This window comes from Rattus norvegicus, chromosome 17 (genome assembly GCF_021556685.1).
Source record: "Rattus norvegicus strain SHRSP/BbbUtx chromosome 17, alternate assembly SHRSP_T2T, whole genome shotgun sequence".
NCBI classification, from domain to species: Eukaryota; Metazoa; Chordata; class Mammalia; order Rodentia; family Muridae; genus Rattus; species Rattus norvegicus.
Genome location: NC_141550.1, coordinates 11613081 through 11635184, shown reverse-complemented (window position 1 = coordinate 11635184; position 22104 = coordinate 11613081). Strand labels below are relative to the sequence as shown.

General features: G+C 44.8%; 1 protein-coding gene across 1 annotated transcript; it reads right to left on the bottom strand.

Moving 5' to 3' along the window:
- Window positions 1–580: 580 nt before the first annotated feature.
- LOC147999994 (spermatogenesis-associated protein 31A3-like) lies at window positions 581–5012 on the bottom strand. Its single transcript, XM_087591653.1, has 2 exons — window positions 4872–5012; window positions 581–4632 (listed from the first exon to the last, which is right to left on the bottom strand). The coding sequence occupies exon 2, from the start codon at window positions 4512–4514 to the stop codon at window positions 651–653; it is 3864 nt and encodes a 1287-aa protein (XP_087447779.1). The 5' UTR covers window positions 4515–4632; window positions 4872–5012; the 3' UTR covers window positions 581–650.
- Window positions 5013–22104: the final 17092 nt, after the last annotated feature.

The window sequence follows — 22104 nt, the reverse complement described above, 5'->3', positions numbered from 1 at the left end:
ATGCTGGCACAGTGTGTGTGTGTGTGTGTGTGTGTGTGTGTGTGTGTGTGTGTGTGTGTGTGTGTCCCCGGAGTCCTCCGGGCTGTGAGTGACACAGAGAATATCTAGCTTGGCTTTTCCCCCATCTCAGTGTCTAGAATTCAGGAAGCCAGAACATGCGGATGATCAGATGTGCTGTTAGACAATCTTCTGGGACTGCTTTCTGGGTTGGCATCCAGACACTGGAAAGATAAAGGGCTCCTCCAGCTTGCGGTGGAGCGCCAGCGGACGGGTCCCTGAGAGTCCATAGTCTGTACTGGAAGCACAGGGGCTGAACCTACATGCACGGAACCTTTCAGGTCATCCTCCTGCTGCATGACCCCCTGCCTGGGCCCCGAACATTTTATTTTCTACCTCCCTCCGTAGGCTCAATTAATGCATGAAGTCATTCAAATGTCACTGAACCGACCCTGTGGAGAGCTGTCTTCTCCAGAAGAAGATGGAGATGTTCCCTGTGGTCAAGCCCTGCAGACACAACCTCCAGAGTAATGATGCACAAGAGGAACTAATGCCTACCTTGGGAAGCAGTCAATTAGCACTCGGACACCATGGTTTTGTTTTATTTTTTTGTTTTTGTTTTTGAAAAAACTAGTTTTTCATGGGGAAATTTCCTATCCCGATAGGTGTAGAAAAGCTTTTGCTTTTCTAGAAAGCTCACTTCTGCACATGCAGTGCCACGGAGAGTAGACAGGGGTGCCTGAGAAACATGGTGGCTGTAACCTGTGCTGACAGGCTTGAGTTCTGATCACAGACTCTCTGAGCAGCTGGGCCTGGCAGGTGTAGTCCATCCATTTGTCTGTGGAAGGTTGGCTGTGTACCTTGGGAGTGTTTCCTTGTGTTTCGTGTCTTTCTGCAGTGGCAGTCCTGTGGAGGCAGACATGCCTGCCCATAGGAGCCTGGGGTGGGTCTTTGTGCAAACTTTTCTTTGAGGCTGTCCTGGCATGGCCAACCCCCACTTTCTCCTGTAGAATAGGCCTGACCGAGATCGTGAAGTCCTGAGCCTCAGCTACCTGTGGGGGCAGAAACACCCTGCTGATGACTGAGCCTTGACTTAGGGAAGTGACTGATGAGGCCTTGTGTTTGTGCAGGAAGTTCTCCTGCACTTTACTTTTACTTGACATAATGTGTGTCATAAAACTTTTTATCCTGTCCCCAAATGTTTTTTCTGGTAGAGGGGAGGAATTGTTTTCACGAGTATCTGACCAGCAGGCTTGGGCAGGTCTCGTCTGTGAAAGGTGTCTATCTTGCCTGGGGCCCCTAAAGCCCTCTTTGTATTTAGTTAGATCATAGATATGGCTAGTCCATGGTTCTTCGGATTTAATATTCTTGGGCACATTCCCTCCTCTTGAAAAGTAAGGGTACATGTCCCTGGAGGATGTTTTGCTGGTAGTGGACCTAGTCCTGAAGCCTGACTGTGAGGCCTGAGAGGCTAGGAGATCTGCCTCCAGCAGGACCTCTGGGCCACAGTCTTGAAAGATCATGCCAGTGCTACAGTCCTGCAGGAAGACAGCAGTAACAGAATCTTCTGGCTCCTTGGAAATGGCTCTGGAAGGGGACTGTTTTTCATTGACTTTCAGGGATTCTATACCTTTCAGATGTTCTTTACTCTGAGTGGGTGACACTTCCCTGGCTTCTGCATTGAGAGCCCAGTCACAGGACCCCTCCTCCTCCAGCTCCCTTTTATCTCTGCTAGTTGTTGGGCAGGCGTCTACAATGGTCCCCTGAACTGACAGCCCATGGGAGAGGTCTAAATCTGCACCCTCACTCTCCTGTGAGGCATGGTCACTCTTGAGTAGGTTTGGACCTGGCACTGGGTTGTCATTCCGAGGTCCTAGAACTGTGTCGCTGTGCCGGTCTCTGACTACAAGGCTGCGTGTCCTGTACAAGGAAGCCACTCTGCTCTTCTGGACATTTGAAGGGGACTCAGAGGGGCATAATTTGTCACTAGGACGAGTTCCACTTGGAAATTCAAGGTTGAGGGCAGAGGGAGGGGTTTGACTCTGGAAAACTGTTTTTCTTTTCAGATCTCCTTCTGAACCTTTCTGAAAAGGGTCTCCCAGGACAGCAGCAATTTTTGTAACAGAGTCATCCCTAGATTTCAAAGATGTCTGAGAGGGACTTGGGGGTTGTGGAAGTGACAAAGCTACAGCCTTGTTCACCTTGAAGAGTTGTAGGGCCCTGAGGCCTCTGAGGGGCAAGATCCATCTGTGCCTCACCAGGTGTCTTGAAAGATGAGTTTCCAGCACCTGCTGGACGTCAGGATCTAGCAAGGGAAGCCCAGGAGAAGTATCTTTGAAGTTGGACCCATCATTCAACGACTTCTGCTTCTCCGTTTTGATATTTGTTTCTGGTTTTTCAATTTCTGAGTTGTCCAAATGGGTCTCTGAGTTTTCACGACGGACCACCATGTGGTCCCCCGGAATTCCAGGGCAAGTGCCCACAGGCACCATACTGTCATTGTCATGGCTGTGCTCACTGAAGTGGTTCCTCAGTGTGTCTTGTAGCTGCTGCTCTCCTGGTCCTCCTGGCTGGGGACCTGCTGAGTTGCTTCTTGGCTGTCTCACAGAGTTCTCCACCTCTGTCACAGCGATCGAGTCTAGAACTGTGCCCAGTGATCCCTCTGTGATCCCATCAGTATCTCTCAGAGGTCTTCCCGGACCGTTTGTCAGATCGCAGCATGGGTCCTTCCCTGTCTGGAGTATCTCTGGACCTTTTGCTGAGACCCTCTGTGCATGCGGGCTGCTTTTTCCTGCCAGTGCTGAGGAACATGAAGTCCCTCGATTATCTTCTGCATGACCCATCCCTGGGAGTTTGTCCTCAGACTTCATGAGATAAGTAGATAGCTGGATCTTTTGGTCCTCATGTTTCCAGAACCTGGTTTTTAAGTGTTGCTCTAGGTGCTGTTTGAGCTGGGGGTCAGTGAAATCCTTCAGGAGGTGGAGAACAGAGTCTTGTCCCTGGGAAGCTAAACTGGTGGAAATGAGTTGATGAGAGACTTCCTGTGACATTTTCACTACACTAGGTAAATCGCTCCTACTTTCTTGGTTCTTCTTCAAAAGGTGCTGATCTAGGTGTTGAACAGCAACTGGGAAAATAAGTTGGGATTTTGAATCTATGGGGCAGGAAGCCCTGGAATCCCTAGTTGGAGGTGGATTGGGTTGGTGGCTTGGGAGGGAGGTTGGGTCAGGTTCCAGGGTTTTGACTCCAGACCCTGGTGGAGAACGGGGGCATGGCACGTTTGTAGTCAAAGGATTGGAAGGGACCAAGTGTTGAAGCAAGGGCTTTGGAGAGAAGAGCAGTGGAGCTGCATTCCTCTCAGCTTGTCTTAAGTTGTAAGGAGAGAGTTCATTGAAAAAGATGGCAGGGGAGTCGAGTGGTGAGCCCACCATGCTGACAGTAGCCATAAGGGACTCACTGTGAAGAAAGGGGAGGCCCCAGTAAAGCTGCCTGCAGTCCTTCTGAGACTTGTTCCAGAAGACCCTGGGGGAAAAGAGCTGATGGAGACCTGAGAGCTGCTCTGACTTGCAGGTGATGGCCTGCTCGCTGCTCCAGGACTGCAGCATATCACCCACACAGCTCAAGGCGTGGTCAAAGCTCTCCCTTCCTTGCTCTTTCCAGAGCTTCAGTTCTACCCTCTTGCTAATCTGCAGCTCCAGTATCTTCTGCACATCAGGCTTGATGAACGGGGGTTCTCCAGCCTCTAGCTGCCTGTATCCAGGGTCTGTCCACAATGAGGCCTCTTGGAAGCTGAAATGGAGATCCTCTTGCAGGGTCTCATCCTGTGACCACTTAGAATGACACCAGGTCCTGGCAGCCGCCTTGTACCAGGAAGAGCTTGAAGGAGACATGTTTGAGTGCTCAAGGCCTGGGGGGCTTGCCATGGGACAAGGCAAAGCTGGAGGAGATGTGCTTCGTGAGGTCACTAGTTGTGTTTTCCACTCACATCGAGGAGGAGGAGGAGAAGGAGGAGGAGGAGGAGGAGGAGAAGGAGAAGGAAGAGGAGGAGTTGGAGGAGGAAGAGGAAGAGGAGGAAAAAGAGGAAGGGGAGGAGGAGGAAGAGGAGGAGGAGGAGGAGAGGGAGGAAGGGAAAGAGGAGGAGGAGGAAGAGAGGGAGGAAGGGAAAGAGGAGGAGGAAGAGAGGGAGGAAGGGATAGAGGAGGAGGAGGAGGAAGAGAGATCAGAGGAAAAGGAGGAGGAGGAAGAGGAGGAGAAGGAGGAGGAGTCATGCTTTGGTCTGTCTCGGATGGAGAGCAGAACACTGGATCTTGAGGACAGGATGGGGAGGTTGGTCCACATGGTCGTGGTAAAGGATGCATTTTTGGCATTGTCGTCACTGGTGGGGTAGAATCACATGTAAGTGTTTGTGATTCCTTACAAGTAAGGGAATTTAGCAGGGTAGGTGACAAAGTTGAATCTTTGTGCAGCAAGTGTTCCTTGACCAGAGGGAAGGAGGCCACTAGAGGCAAGTTGGCCATAGACTGCTCTGTGGAATGCCTAGGTGGCTGGTGGTCTTCGGCAGCTTCTGGTCTGGATCCTTGAGCCGAGGCATCTCTTCTTAAGAGCTGGCAAAAGCTGATGGTGTCAGTAAGCAGGCTGCAGGAGACAGGACATAAGGTTGCAGCTTGGAGCATTCGGCAGCAGGAGGTGGACAGGCTGAGCAGGAAAGGCCACCTGCAGCCACAGCTCCACACTCGAATTAAACAGTAGCGCTGTGCACGCACCCCACCTTCCCAGAGGGCCCCTGGTCCCATGGTCAGCCCTTGCCCTTTGTCCCGAGTGATCTCCTCACAGGCGTGGGAGTGTAGAGTCAGGAAGCACTGGAGACTTCTCACCTCTGCAGGAGCGAAAGCAGGCCCCTGTCATCCTTCCCTCTCTTCCTGCTGTAGCCTCTGTAAGCTAGAAATACAGATGGGGTGATTGTGGGTAAAGGAGAGAACTGAGAGCCTACGGGAGCCTGAATGCAATGTCCCTTCTGTGGAAATGATCAACTAAACAGGAGCTCAAGCTTCGCTGAATGAGGACACAGGCCCCAAAGCACTAAGTGCTGGGCACTTGTGGGATAGGACCTGACCATAGACCGGAGGCTTCCATTTCCGCCGAGCTCCATGGACTTCATGATGTCCCTGTGGAGCGGAGGGAGGTCCAGTGTAGTGGAAGAGGAAAGTGTCTTAGAGAAGTGAAGTAACCCATTTGCCTGCAGACGCATGCAGCATGTTTCTGGTCCTACCCACACCACCCTCCTGACCGCAGCCAACCATGGTCGTCCCTGGCTTTATTCTGAGCACAGCACCTCGGCAATGTCTTCACTTCTGATTCCTTCCATGCAGCCACAGCCGCATGGTCTGCAACTCTTTTGGTGTCATCCCTTGGGAACAGGGTAGATGAAGTCACCTGTCCAGGGGAAGGAAGGAGCCTACCTTTCAAGGTCCTGATTTTCTTCCTGGCCTTGTTGTGGTCCCTCTTCACCACCTAATAGACAGAGATAACAGACACCACCTGCAGCCCCATTCACACCCCTGTGATGAGGGGTAAGTCTGTATTCTTTTCCCTTGAAAATCCCAAGTGTGGACAGTCTCCGTGAGACCCACCACGGATGTCATTGGTCAGTGTTCTTTCACCTCAGTAAGCTGAAGCTCAGCTCCGAACTGCCTTGTCATTTCCTGAGGCCAGATGTGACTCAAGTCCTGATCCTATGTCCAGGAGTGCATCACCCTCTTCACATGAGCTCAGCTGACCAAGACAATGTTGTGTGAGCATTAATGTGAGGAGGGGGACAGAGGAACCAGTGTTCAGAACGTTTCTTAGTGGAGCCTATCCATCCCAGGTCCACAGTTCCGTGACCACTGAGACATAGTGCTTCTTTCTGCTCTAGGAGGTCTGAGAGCAGATATCACGCAGCCCTCTCTCCCCGTCCTACCCGTGAGTTCTCATGCGGATGTGGTTCCCGTCTGCTGAGATGCCCTGTCCGCCACCTCCCTATTGGATTTGGAAAGTGTTGCCCTAATAGAGAAGGCTGTGTTGGTGTGGATGGAAGGCAGTCTTACCCTTTTGGTGGTGGTGGAGGCGCCCTCTGCAGGTTAGGGTGAGGTGAGTGGGAAGAAATGTATCCACAGGTGGAAGAGGCCCAGTCCACAGGCGAAGGCCAGGATCATGTCCATTGCCCACGTCGTGAAGCTGAGGCTGATCCATTCGGTTGGAGGAAACGGAAGTGAAGGTAGTTCCATGGCACCGTCGTGCCCTACAAGTGCCTGGCACTCCGTGAAGGTAGTGCGTGGCCTTGTTACTGGATGCCTGAGCGAATGTTTTAATTTGTCATTCCTTCAGGCTGCATCAGGGAGAGAAGGTTCTCTGACTGAATCACACTGTTGCCCTCAGGCAACTGATCTCTGATGGTTCGCTCTGGGTGTTAGCAGCTGCTCCCAGGCCTACATCACAGAGCTCCTGCTTACCTGTCACAAAGGGCCCCTGAGATTGGGGGAGGGGTAATGGGAAGAGGGGACCACCCAATCTCCCTATTCTCCATCTCTCTTCCTTGTCCTCCATCTATCAGCCTCCACAAGTCTTCTGTCCTCCACAGCTTTTCATAGCTCTGTTTCCACCTGCATACCCTGTCAAAGACAGTCTTGCCCACTTTCTGTTTCTCTCTATCCACCGAGAGAGGCCTGCTCACCTTCTGTCCCCACCCCCTCATTCCAAGGGAAGGGCTTGTCCACATTCTGTGGGCTTTTGAAACCACAAAAACACCCCCAGTGACACACCTCCTAATCCTTCCCAAACTGTTCCACCAACTGGGAAGTAAACATTCAGACAGATGAGCCTTTGGGAGTTCATTCAAACCCCCACATTCCCCTTTGTCCCTCCATAGGCTTACAGCTCTATCATAAAATGCCCTCATGTTGTGGAAATTATTTAAATCCTGGCCTTTGTTTCTACCCCTCCTTTGGTATGTGAATTCCCGGGAGAAATACACAATGTTCATATTTATAATAAGCATTAACATAAGAGCTGGGTAGATGAGGTCTGCCCTCCATGCTCTTTGAATCTACTTTCCTATCGATATTATTACTATTTACTATATTTCATCTGGGCTGCTCTTAACTCCAATTGACCAGCCCTCAGGGCCACATTCACATAGCTCACCTCACTCATGGCGGCTCCTCCCTCTGAGTTCTCCACTCCTCTTCCCTTCTGTTCGTTCTTGGAGCCCAGGCCTGTGAAACCTAAACTGTTAGCACCTTTATATCCCCATCAGAAGTAGTGTGGGTGCAGGGTCACTCAGCATCTTAGGTCTTTCCTGCAGATGCCATCTCTTGTGACAGCAAGTATAGGGGGCTCAAATTAGGGTTAGAATACAGGCAGCATTAGGCTAACCCACTGTATACTTAGTCAAACTTAAAAGTCTCCATAGACTTTCACAGTCTGACTATTGTTCAAAGTTCAAAGTCTCTTCTGAGACTCAAGACAATCTCTTCACTGCAACCCTTATAAAAGCACAGTTACGTGTTTCGACATACAGTGGTGCAGAGTACGTGTTTACATTCTGAAAGCAAAGAAAGAGGGCACAGTGAGGAAATACGAGATCAAGGTGGGACCGAAGCCAATCTAGCAGATGCCAAACTGCATGTCCATGTGTGACGGCACAGGGCTCTTCAGCTCTCCCACACCTTCCAGCTTTTTTACTGCAATGCAATTATCCCCCTTGTGTTGATTCCATACCCTGCGTACAGCCCTCCAGGGGCAAGTATTCCTTAACTCTGGCCTTCAACTCTCAGGATCCTCAACACAAACCAGGCATAAGCCTCATAGCTTCCTGCAATGGCTTCTTGGTGCCTCCATGTGGGGTTGTCCCTACACCTTTCTTTAACCTCAGAGGGTGATTCCACAGCCCTGTTACTCATGTATCCTTCATGGTTTTAAAGCAAGAATTACACGGCCAATGAGGCCATGTTCTTCTGCCTGCTTTGGATAGAACCAGGACTGTCCTTGAATCTCACTTGTATAAACTTTGGTTTCCTGATGCTCTTTGAAATCAGGTAATTCGGTCTTTCCCCCTCAATATTTTGTTTGTTCACTGTGCATTCTGATCACAGCCCCCCTTTCTCTTATCTTCCCAGTCATGCCCTCACAAATCCCTCTTTCTCCATTAATCCCTTTCATGCTCCTCAGAGAAGAGGAGGCCCTCCCTGGGTACCATCCCACCTCAGGACATCTAGTTCCAGAAGGACTAGACACATGCTCGCCCACTGAGGTCCAATTAGATGGTCCACCTAGGGGAAAGGGATCCAACTGTAGGCAATAGAATCTGTGACAGCCCCTGTGTCAATTGTTAGTGGACCCACATGAAGACCACACCCCACATCTGTTACAAATGTGTAGGGATCCTAGGTCCAGCTTCTGCATGCTCTCTGGCTGGTGCTCAGTCTTTTTGAGCCCCGGGAACAGAGAATTCTTTAGCTCTTTTCATAAGTTGCAGAATTAGTTTGGGTAAAAGGTCTCATCCTGAGGGCACAACTCCCTTTCATCCATTTCTCTTTATCCTTTTAGGCATCAAGGCTACAACATCAAACTTCCTGTGCTCTTTTCTTCCTCAAAGTATACATTTTATATTTCTTTTTGCCCCACTTGCTTTTTTTTCACTGAATACCTGCTAATGATTATCACTGAGAACCACACAACAAAGTCATTATTAAACTCTATGAAAGCTCTAGTCCAAAACCCTTCAATTTAGCCTCAGCCGAGTATAGAAAGCAACGTTTCTCCCGATACTATGACATGAATTGTCTCTAGCCTGGTTTGTAAAATTAACTTTTGTTCACCAGATATAACTGATCTTTCAGAGGCTTGCTGCTGGATAAGCTTACTTTTTTACGATCTCTCTGAACTCTGGCTGGCTGATTCAACTCAACTGTTCAGACTCAAACTCTTTTCTGTTGGGGTCTAGTAATTGTCACGGAACTACACGGACACCAATCTCAGTCAGACAGGGATGGTTTATTAAGCATAAGCCCCAGGACTTGTCCATCAGGGTCATTGTCTAATTCAGAAGCTGGACCATGATCCCTTTTATAAGCCTCAAATCTACAAACACATGTGTCAAGTTATCCCACCAATCAGGATTTAGGGATAGGGGATTTCCTTAGGAACATTTCTCTTTTGTACATTTATCCTGTTCCCGTTGCCTGGGGAATTCAACAGTGGCAGGGGACTTGCTTTGTCTAGTATTCATGTCCTAAGTTGTCTACCAGGATGGGACTTGTCTAGCATTCGTGTCTTAACTTGCCAACCAAGATTCAATTACCCACATACATGTGTCTTCCTGCCAAGTAGAATGTGAGTTCGCAGGGAGGTCTTGGGAACTTAAACTTTACTTGACCACTACTCAAAATGGAAGTCTCATATCAAATTGTCTCTTATGTTGGTGCAGGTGTTTCTCTTATGTTGATGTCCATCCCAGGGGCAGCTTATACCATGAAAGCTTATACACAGGTGCAGGAAGTGCTGGTGGGTGGTTGGTTCATGTCCAAGCTTATCGTGTGTAACTATACAAAATAGTTCTACTGACTTGTATCATGGTTGTTTCCAAGGGCACTGAACAGAACAGAATATGTAATCGATCTTGCCATTAGAAAATTTCCTAGTAATAACAGAAACACATGAGAAAGTTTTTTGTTTTTATCATGAAAGGCTAGCCAGGTAAGTGTTACCTAGGTTTTAACATTTCACTTAGGTCTCAACATTCCATGTGACATCGTCACTTTGTCTTTTCTCAAATTAGATGCTGCTTTCCAACATGACTGCTTCCTTCTACAAACTCACTTTACCTTCATTGTTTGGGATTAAATGTGTGCACTAAGTGTGTGCCTATATTCCATCCAGAAGCATTAAAAGTGTGTCATTCCAGCTGGATCCCATAGACCTAGAAGGCCTTTGGATGCGATCCCTTGCCACAGAGAGCAGCCATGTTGCTGGATTAGACTTCCTGTACACGGGTTGCTAATGTTGTCTTCCTGTGGAGCTGCGCCTTCACAGTCCACACTGTTCTCAGTCCTTCCAAGCCTGTATAGGACTGCCCGTTAAGCCATCTTTACAGCATGCAGTCACTTTCCTACCCCACAGTCTTCCACATTCCTCAAAAATCAAACAAACAAAACATCCCAGCAAGGTCACGGTCACATCGACATCTCTGGGTCCACTGGCATAACCATGTGATTGTTCTTGTTTGGGGCATTTCTAGTGTCATTTCTGTAGCTGTGATAAAATACCTAGCAGAATCAATTTAGGAACCATGGAGTTTATTTTGTATTACACTTCTTGATTAAAGACCATCATTGTAAGGAAGTAAAGGCCAGATTTTCAAGCAGCTAATTACACCACATTCCTAGTCAAGAACAGAGAGAAATGGCTGCACCCATGCTGCCAGCTTGCTCGACCTAGCTCTCCCCTGTCCTTTGGAGATCAGGACAATGTGTGCAGGGAATGGTGCCACCCACAACAGTCTACATCTTCTCACTTGATTAGGAATTCAGACAGTGGTCCCACAGGCCAATTGACCTAGGTAGCCCTTCAACAGACACTACCTTGTGTGTGACTCTAGGCCAGTGGTTCTCAACCTTCATAATGCTGTGACCCGTTAATACAGTTCTTCGTGTTGTGGTGACCCACCCCCAACCAAAAAATTAATTTTGGTACTACTTTATAACTATAATTTTGCTACTGTTATGAATCATAATATAAATATCTGTATTTTCTGATGGTGTTAGTCAACCTCATCGAAAGAATCATTCAAAAACCGGAAGAGTCACAGCCCACAGGTTGAGAACCACTTGTCTAGACTGTCAAGGTGACAAAACTAGCCATCACATGGAGAGTGGCATTCAGGTCAGTTCCAGCTCAGGGCTCTCTGAGCCATGTTTTTTTCAGCAACAGAAACTTACTCTCTACCTCTAGGGGATGGCGGAGAGTGGTCGCGGACATCAGAAATAAGCTGTACATGTTGGATCTCTCTTAGATAATTCCCACCAGTACTTAAAAGAGAGCTTTTATGTGTAAGAAGGTGAGATATTCTTTGGTTGGTCTTTTGCTCTTGGAGGGACCACCATCAGCCCAGGTGAAAAAAAGTTATGAAAACTATATGTCTATAATTTATATGCAGAATTACATTTGTTATAGTTTTAGGTAAATAGTTGATAGTAGGACTGTTTGTGTCCTTTACAGACACACTTGTTATCTTACCTTTGACCATATACTTAGGCTCTTCTATGAGCAGATCATAACTTAGATAACTCAATTATATTAACCTACATTCAGCCACATGGCTGGTTATCTGTGCTCAGGTAACATTCATCTGTCTCCTCACATTTTCCTGGGTGCCTCTTCCTACACCTGCACTATCGCAGAATTCTTTCTGCCTCCAGATGTCCCTTCTCCCCTTTTCTGCCTAAGCTCTAGACCATAGGCTTTTAATTGACAGGGTGATGCATCCAAACAATATACAAGAAATTCTCTTTACAATTCTCTTTTTTAGTCCAAGAAGAGGCTCTTTTTCCATCAAATATAAATTGAACACACTTACAACAATGAAGAGACAATTATGGAAACTGTTACATAAGATTTACATTCATAATGTTTAGTCCATAGTATTTGGCAACTTCAAAAATATTCTAATATCTTCCTATTTTGGTATGTTTAAAGTTTTATATTTAATTCAATTACTATCCTAATTTGTATTACCATCCTAAAAACTATCTTCTTATACCTAGAACATCTTCTCAAATCCTAAATAACTTAAGTTTATATTAGGAGTATTATTGTTCAGTCTTCAACCCTATCAGAGACTTGAGAAGGAATAAATATTACCTGAGCATGCAGGGGGCATTGGGACGCAGCTTCCAAAAATTATAGAAATGGAAGAGACAGCTGACAGCCTGGATAGTCCCCAGTAGTCTCTGTAACGTTGGAGCATCTATCTTCAGTCTTCTGGCCCATAATATTTGATAGACATCTTGTGAAGCAGGAATTATGAAGGACTTACTCACCCTGTATTGGCAGAGGTTGGCAGTTGACTTCCCTGAGCCCTCTTCTCCTCTGTAGACAGATTTGTCTGTAGGTGGAGCATGGGCCTTTTCTTTGCCCAGTGGCTGGCCTGCCACAGTTGAAGCGACTCTATATGGAGGCTATTGATGCTCATCCTCTGCTTTGAAGTGCAATGGGGTACTGTTGAGAGTTGACATTTCTCAGTGTCAAAATGATCTTAAATTCATAAATTGTGTTTCAATGCCATGTTCCATGAGTCTCTGAGGTTTCTGAAGGTCATCTACTCAGAGGATATGTGACCAAGCAAATATCGCCTGTCTCCAGCTCCCTATTCTCTGTTCAATGCAGGCTGCATATTCCTGTGATAACCTAGACTAATATCTAACACGACTATGAGTTTAAGCGTCTGGACATTCACTTGCACTATTTAATCATCCTAAACAGTTTGGAATAACAGCTGTTAAAAAAGCTGGGACTACACCTTGCATATTTAAATGAGTTCTATAGACATTTGCCCATCTAAGAGTTAAACATACATTTATTATTTTGTAACAAATTAATCTTAAATTTTATATCAATATAAAAAGATTTAATGTGGGGGAACTCAAGCAGCAGGTCCACTGCGGTCCAGACACCGCCCGGAACTGAAGGGACCTGGTCAAAAGCTCCCTGCACCCAAATCCCGTGGGAGTGAGAGCTAAAACTTCAGAGAGGCAGACACACCTGGGCAGCCGGAGGAGACCTCACTCTGCCCCCATTTCTGACTCGAGAGGAAAACACTTAACGCCATCTGGGACCCCGGTGCATAGGGTCCCGGGAAAAGGCGGCACAGGCCCTCCTGGTTGCCGCCCTCATGGGGAGCTCAAAAGCAGCACCCCAGGAGCAACTTAGGCCAAAGGACCAGAGGTAAGACCAATTTTTCTGCTCTAAGCGACCTGCCTGGTGGACTCTGGACACACTCCTACAGGAACAGCTGAAGACCAAGAGACAGGAAAGACTAAAGGCCTGAAAGCAGAACACTCTGTTCCCATAACTGGCTGAAAGAAAACAGGAAGACTGTTCCACAGCACTACTGACACACAGGCTTATAGGATGGTCTACCACTGTCAGAAATAGCAGAACAAGGTAACACCAGAGACAACCTGATGGCAAGGGGCAAGCGCAGGAACCTGAGCAACAGAAACCAAAAGACTACATGGCATCATCAGAGCCCAATTCTCCCACCAAATCAAACACAGAATATCCAAACACACCAGAAAAGCAAGATCTTGATTTTAAATCACATTTGATCATGATGATGGAGGACTTCAAGAAAGGCATAAAGAACACCCTTGGACAAACGCAGGAAAACATAAAAAAACAAGTAGAAGCCTATAGAGAGGAATCACAAAAATCCCTGAAAGAATTTCAGGAAAACACAATCAAACAAGTGAAGGAATTAAAAATGGAAATAGAAGCAATAAAGGAACCACAAAGGGAGACAACCCTGGATATAGAAAACCAAAGGAAGAGACAAGGAGCCGTAGATACAAGCAGCACCAACAGAATACAAGAGATAGAAGAGAGAATCTCAGAAGGAGAAGATTCCATAGAAATCATCGACACAAGTGTCAAAGATAATGTAAAACAGAAAAAGCAACTGGTCCAAAACATAGAGGAAATCCAAGACTCAATGAAAAGATCAAACCTAAGGGTTATAGGTATAGAAGAGAGTGAAGACTCCCACCTCAAAGGACCAGTAAATATCTTCAACAAAATCATAGAAGAAAGCTTCCCTAACCTAAAGAAAGAGATGCCCATAAACATACAAGGAGCCTACAGAATTCTAAATAGATTGAACCAGAAAAGAAACTCCTCCTGTCACACTACATTCAAAACACCAAATGCACAAAACAAAGAAAGAATATTTAAAGCAGTAAGGGAAAAAGGTCAAGTAACATATGAAGGCAGACCTATCAGAATCACACCAAACTTCTCACCAGAGACTATGAAAGGCAGAAGATCCTGGACAGATGTCATACAGTCCCTAAGAGAACACATATGCCAGCCCAGCTTACTGTATCCAGCAAAACTCTCAATTAACATAGATGGAGAAACCAAGATATTCCATGACAAAACCAAATTTATGCAATATCTTTCTACAAATCCAGCCCTACAAAAGACAGTATATGGTAAAGCCCAACATAAGGAGGCAAGCTACACCCTAGAAAAAGCAAGAAACTAATCGTCTTGGCAACAAAACAAAGAGAAGAAAAGCACACAAACATAATCTCACATCCAAATACGAATATAATAGGAAGCAACAATCACTATTCCTTAATATTTCTCAACATCAATGGACTCAAATCCCCAATAAAAAGACATAGATTAGCAAACTGGATACACAATAAGAACCCTGCATTCTGCTGCCTACAGGAAACACACCTCAGAGACAAACACAGACACTATCTCAGAGTGAAAGGCTGTAAAACAACTTTCCAAGCAAATGGTCTGAAGAAGCAAGCTGGAGCAGCCATTCCAATATCGAATAAAATTCATTTTCAACCAAAAGTCATCAAAAAAGATAAGGAAGGACACTTCATATTCATCAAAGGAAAAATCCACCAAGATGAATTCTCAATCCTAAATATCTTTGCTCCAAGTACAAGGGCAACTACCTACAGAAAAGAAACCTTACTGAAGCTCAAAGAACACATTGCACCTCGCACAATAATAGTAGGAGGTTTCAACACCCCACTCTCATCAATGGACAGATCATGGAAACAGAAATTAAACAGAGCATAGACAGACTAAGAGAAGTCATGAACCAAATGGACGTAACAGATATTTATAGAACATTCTATCCTAAAACAAAAGGATATACCTTCTTCTCACCACCTCATGGTGCTTTCTCCAAAATTGACCATATAATTGGTCAAAAAACAGGCCTGAATAGATACAGAGAGATAGAAATAATTCCACGTGTCCTATCAGACCACCACGCGCTAAATAAGGGAAGAACGCCCACATATACGTGGAAATTGAACAATGCTCTACTCTACGACAACCTGATCAAGGAAGACATAAAGAAAGAAATTAAAGACTTCTTAGAATTTAATGGAAATGAAGGTACAACATACCCAAACTTATGGGACACAATGAAAGCTGAGCTAAGAGGAAAACTCATAGCTCTGAGTGCCTGCAGAAAGAAACAGGAGAGATCACATATCAGCAGCTTGACAGAACACCTAAAAGCTCTAGAACAAAAAGAAGCAAATACAACCAGGAGGAGTAGAAGGCAGGAAATAATCAAACTCAGAGCCGAAATCAGCCAAGTAGAAACAAAAAGGACTATACAAAGAATCAAGAGAACCAAAAATTGGTTCTTTGAGAAAATCAACAAGATAGATAAACCCTTAGTCAGACTAAGGAGAGGACACAGAGAGTGAGTCCAAATTAACAAATTGAGAAATGAAAAGTGAGGGATAACTAGGGAATCAGACGAAATTCAAAAAATCATCAGACCCGACTACAAAAGGCTATATTCAACAAAACTTGAAAATGTGCAGGAAATGAATTTCCTAGACAGATACCAGGAACCGAAGTTAAATCAGGAACAGACAAACCATTTAAACAACCCGATAACTTCTAAAAAATGAAAGCAGTCATTAAAGGTCTCCCAAGCAAAAAGAGCCCAGGTCCAGATGGGTTCAGTGCAGAATTCTATCAGACCGTCATCGAAGACCTCATACCAATACCATCCAAACTATTGCACAGAATTGAAACAGATGGAGCACTACCAAATTCCTTCTATGCAGCCACAATTACACTTATACCTAAACCACACAAAGACCCAACAAAGAAAGAGAACTTCAGACCAATTTCCCTTATGAATATCGATGCAAAAATACTCAGTAAAATTCTGGCAAACTGAATCCAAGAGCACATCAAAACAATCATCTGTAATGATCAAGTAGGCTTCATCCCAGGCATGCAGGGATGGTTTCATATATGGAAAACCATCAACGTAATCCACTATATAAACAAACTGAAAGATAAAAACCACATGATCATTTCATTAGATGCTGAGAAAGCATTTGACAAAATTCAACCCCCCTTCATGATAAAAGTCCTGGAAAGAATAGGAATTCAAGGCCCATAACTAAACATAGTAAAAGCCATATACAGCAAACCAGTACCTAACATTAAACTAAATGGAGAGAAACTTGAAGCAATCCCACGAAAATCAGGGACTAGACAAGGCTGCCTACTCTCTCCCTACTTATTCATGAAGTTCTATCCAGAGCAATCAGACAACAAAAGGAGATCAAAGGGATACAGATTGAAAAAGAAGTCAAATATCACTCTTTGCAGATGATATGATAGTATATTTAAGTGATCCCAAAAGTTCCACAGGAGAACTAGTAAATGTGATAATCACCTTCAGCAAAGTGGCTAGGTATAAAAATTAACTCAAATAAATCAGTAGCCGTCCTCGACACAAAAGAGAAACAAGCTGAGAAAGAAATCAGGGAAATGACACCCTTCATTATAGTCCCAAATAATATAAAATACCTCGGTGTGACTTTAACCGAGCAATGAAAGATCTGTATGATAAGAACTTTAAGCCTCTGAAGAATGAAATTGAGAAAGATCTCAGAAGATGGAAAGATCTCCCATGCTCATGGATTGGCAGGATTAATATAGTAAAAATGGCCATTTTACCAAAAGCAATCTACAGATTCAATGCAATCCCCATCAAAATACCATTCCAATTCTTCATAGAATTAGACAGAACAATTTGCAAATTCATCTGGAATAACTAAAAATCCAGGATAGCTAAAACTATCCTCAACAATAAAAGAACTTCTGGGAGATTTACTATCCCTGAACTCGAGCAGTATTACAGAGCAATAGTGATAAAAAAACTGCATGGTATTGGTACAGAAACAGACAGATAGACCAGTGGAATAGAATTGAAGACCCAGAAATGAACCCACACACTGATGGTCCCTTGATTTTTGACAAAGGAGCCAAAACCATCTAATGGAAAAAAGATAGCATTTTCAGCAAATAGTGCTCATTCAACTGGAGGTCAGCATGTAGAAGAATGCAGATCGATCCATGCTTTTCACCCTGTAGAAAGCTTAAGTCCAAGTGGATCGAGGACCTCCACATCAAACCAAATACACTCAAACTAATAGAAGAAAAGGCGGGGCAGAATCTCGAACACATGGGCACTGGAGAAAATTTTCTGAACAAAACACCAATGGCTTATGCTCTAAGATCAAGAATCGAAAAATGGGATCTCATAAAACTGCAAAGCTTCTGTAAGGCAAAGAACACTGTGGTTAGGGCAAAACAGCAACCAAAGGATTGGGAAAAGATCTTTACCAATCCTACAACAGATAGAGGGCTTATATCCAAAATATACAAAGAACTCAAGAAGTTAGACCACATGGAGTCAAATAACCCTATTAAAAAATGGGGTTCAGAACTAAACAAAGAATTCACAGCTGAGAAATGCCAAATGGCTGAGAAACACCTAAAGAAATGTTCAACATCTTTAGTCATAAGGGAAATGCAAATGAAAACAACCCTGAGATTTCACCTCACACCAGTGAGAATGGCTAAGATCAAAAACTCAGGTGACAGCAGATGCTGGCGAGGATGTGGAGAAAGAGGAACACTCCTCCACTGTTGGTGGGATTGCAGACTGGTACAACCATTCCGGAAATCAGTCTGGAGGTTCCTGAGAAAATTGGACATTGAACTACCTGAGGACCCAGCTATACCTCTCCTGGGCATATACCCGAAAGATGCCCCAACATAAAGCAAAGACTCATGCTCCACTATGTTCATAGCAGCCTTATTTATAATAGCCAGAAGCAGTAAAGAACACAGATGCCCGTCAACAGAGGAATGGATACAGAAAACGTGGTACATATACACTATGGAATATTACTCAGCTATAAAAACAATGACTTTATGAAATTCATAGGCAATTGGGTGGAACTGGAAAATATCATCCTGAGGGAGGTAACCAATCACAGAAAAACACACATGGTATGCACCCATTGATAAGTGGATATTAGCCCAAATGCTCAAATTGCCCTAGATGCACAGAATACATGAAACTCAAGAAGGATGACCAACAGGCAAATCTTCACTCCTTTAAAAGGGGAACAAGAATACCCTTGGGAGACCATAGGGAGACAAAGTTTAGAAAAGAGGCAGAAGGAACACCCATTCAGAGCCTGCCCCACATGTGGCCCATACGTATACAGCCAGCAAACTCGATAAGATGGATGAAGCAAAGAAGTGCCGGCGACAGGAACCAGATGTAGATTTCTCCTGAGAATCACAGCAAGAATACAGCAAATACATAGGCAAATGCCATCATTAAACCACTGAACTGAGAATGGGATTCCCGTTGAAGGAATGTTAGAAAGGAGTGAAAGAGCTTGAAGGGGCTCGAGACCCCATATGTACAACAATGCCAACCAAGCAGAGCTTCCAGGGACTTAGCCACTACCCAAAGACTATACATGGACTGACCCTGGACTCCGACCTCATAGGTAGCAATGAATAGCCCAGTAAGAGCACCAGTGGAAGGGGAAGCCGTTGGTCCTGCTAAGACTGAACCCCCAGTGAATGTGATTGTTGGGGGTAGGGCAGTAATGGGGGGAGGATGGGGAGAGGAACATCCATACAAATGGGGAGTTGAAGGGGTTAGGGGGATGTTGGCCCAGAAACCGGGAAAGGGAATAACAACCGAAATGTAAATAAGAAATACCCAAGTTAATAAACATGAAAAAAAAGATTTAATGTAAACTTTACACCTGTATTAATACACAAAATACCAATGTAACAAAATATAATTTTTCATCAAATTTTAAAGGTCTCTACCAATGTAAGATTATAAGTATAAAATATTTTTCGGTTTAAGTGTAGGTTTAATAATCTACCCCAATTATTTAATTTCTTAAAATATTTCTGTGTCTTCATTTTTTCTTCTCCACCCCCTTCCCTTTAGGAAAGAAGGAAATATGTAGGAGAGGAAAGGGAAGATAGAATTGCCTGAGGCCAGGCTCCCTGTTTCATTTTCTCCACTTTCAATCATCCTCTAAAATGACAGCATATCTATAACTCATAAAATGACCAGAACCATTTACCCCCAGCTTAAGGGCCTGAGATGATGGTCTTCTGATAATTGCAAAAAAATTCCTTTTTAGGGTCCAAGAACATTAAAAATTGGTTAATCTTATGAAAGCTAACTGTAGCTGGATTTGTTGTCCAATCTCTGTGTGTTGAGAAAGTTTAGGGTTTAATTAAAGTCCTGACTGGACCAGTCTAAAAGGCTGGATGAACTAAGGATATCTGGGATTCGCATTCCTTCCTGAAACCGTTGTAGACGCAATTCTCTGGAAACAGCATCAGTTTGGGGCAGGATCAGTCAGGGAGCTGGAACCGCAGGTCTCAGTACCTCAGCATCTCTGAAGGTAAATCCTGTCAAGGTTGCCCTCCTGGTCTTCTATGCTTTATTCTGTAAACCTTACAAGCAACACATAGAGCCAGGTGGGAGATTCACCGGAAGATGCAGAGAGCACCTGTGCTTTGGCCAAGTCCCTTCTGCTGTGTGAACAAGTCCTGTGAGAAGGCCTGTTCTGCTGGTCTCCTGGAAAGACAAAGGCTGAGGGCCTAGCATGGCGAGATGTGAGTTCACAGTGCATCGTCTCCAAAGGTCATTCGATTCTTCTGCTTTGAACTCAAGGCTTTTAAGCAACCACTGCATGGGGCCTTCGTGGCTGTTCTTTCTCACTTTTTCTCTCTTGTAAGCCAAGGTAGGAAGAGCCTCAGCAGGGGCGAGATATTTAGGGTTGCGGTTGGATAGTAAAATGTTTACCTTTCTAAGTCTAAGGCACTCTGCTGCGGTAGCTGACCTGCCTTTTGAGTTCTTCTGAGGCCAGAAACTGTAGTCTCTGGCGTTTAGCACCTCAGAGCAAAGCAGGGTGATTGAGTAATGCAGCCTTTGTTCTGTCTTTACAGAAACTGCTCAGCTCTAGCTGCCAGCATGCTAGTTGAAGTCACAGGAAGAACAATGGACATGTTCAAAAGTTATTTTAGCCTTTATTTCTAAGTTCCTTAGTTCTCCACCATGTTTCTACAAAAATTCTCCTTTCAAAAATTCTAAAGACTCTCCAAAAAGTTCTCTAAGAAAGTTTTCTCCTGATCTCTGAAAAGGTCTCTCTGCTCTTTTCTTCTCCTCATCTTGCTCCTTCTGCCTGCTCTGATGCTCCAGTCATAATGCTCTCACTCCCACTGCTATGCCTTTCCTTCTCAGTTCTTCTTGAGTTCTGTAAGAAAAAGGGATCCCTTCTTTTTGTCCTCAGCACTTATACGTGTTTCTCAATACGTGATAACATCATAAGAAGTTCACAAGTTTACATATAAATTCAAACCATATATTGAGTAAGTTCAGAGCGGAATGTTTACATGCATATCCATTAGGAGTAATTACCTAGCCCAATGTTATCTGTCACAAGCTCAGCAGGTTCATTGAAAATTAAAATCCATCATTATGTAACTAAGTCATTAGTGATGTTTCATGTAGATCAACCCAGTCAGCATTTTAAAACCTTCCGTCCTTGCACCTATAGTAAATTGTTTGTTCCCTTTTGTGACCTTTGGCTCATTGTTTCACAGCCTCTCGGAACGGGCTCTGAGCTGTAGGTGCGTGCTCCTTACCTCAGCAGCAATTGCCTCAGGATACTTGAACACTGACTGGCAGAGCTCACGTTGCAGATTCAATTGTCCGAGAAGACTAAATAGCAGTCTTATTGCAAAAGCGCTTAATAATTACTAATATTAGAATTTTAGGAATTCTTAATCATCAAGAATTAAGACATCATCTATCAGCATGTCTGTCTATACAGCGTGTCTGTCTACACAGCATCACTACAAGGCAGTACATCTCTGTATTTCTGCAGACATCTGCTCAAAAGCGTGGCTAATACTGAGTGGATGTTATATCTATTTAACCATAGCAGGAAAAGCATATTAATAGCAGGAATCTTTCCTAAAATATAATCTTCTTGGCCTTGCCTAGAGAAGCAAGTCCATCATTAACTTCATAGTCCACGACAGAACCATCTCAGGAAGATCACCTGCTAGCTGTTAACTTCTCCTTGATGGCTCCTGGCAAACCACCATCCTCCTGGTGCCTAATTTGTGACTTGCAAAGGCACTGGGCTCCTGGTGCCTCTCTAGCCCCATCCACACAGCCTACACAAAGGTCAGATTAGAGCAAATGAAAAGGCGTGGTGAAGTAGCCCTTAGGTCGAGCCTTGTATGGTTGGTTTCTCAGCCCCTCTAAATCCTTAAGACTTCCTGTTATTTCCATAATTACAGGATTATTAACACAACAGTGATGGGACTGGAGATGAGGGGACTTCAAATGGCACTGTCCCCTCCCTGTGGAGGTGTGTGTCTTCCAGAAGCAGATGCACATGTTTCCTGTTGTCTAACACTGTAGTTATAACCTGAGAGAAAATGTGTACGAAGAAGTAATGCCTACCTTGGAAAACAGAGTTGTGGATTCTGGGGTATTTCCCAGTGTAGATTGTGTCAGAGCCCGTGTAGTGACCTCTTTGGGAGTGTTATCAGTGAACATTACTGTGGAGGTCTCTGTGAGGTTCTCCAGGCCCACATTATGGTCCATTATGGTTGACGGGGATAAGCTGGGCAGAATGTGTTCTGCTGGTTGCGTGGTCTCTTAACACCACTGTCTCTAGCACTTGTACCCTCAGGTATTGCTTGTAACCCCAATCAAGAACCTTGCAGGCAGGCATACAAAGGCTCATAGTCAAGAGCACAGATTCTGGGACTTGGGCAAGTGCCAAAAGTACACTGGTTTATTAGAGGAACTGGGCAAACCCTTATAATCACATCCCAGCGTTTCTTTGGATCTCGGGCAGCTGGATATGACACTGTTTTCTCAGTGGATCGCTCCATCATCTGATCCAGCATCATCAGCCTCTACCTGTGCTGGCA

Coding starts and splice junctions, on each gene's coding strand:
- LOC147999994 (XM_087591653.1), bottom strand. CDS start 4,514: ATGGCCAACTTGCCTCTAGTGGCCTCCTTCCCTCTGGTCAAGGAACAC.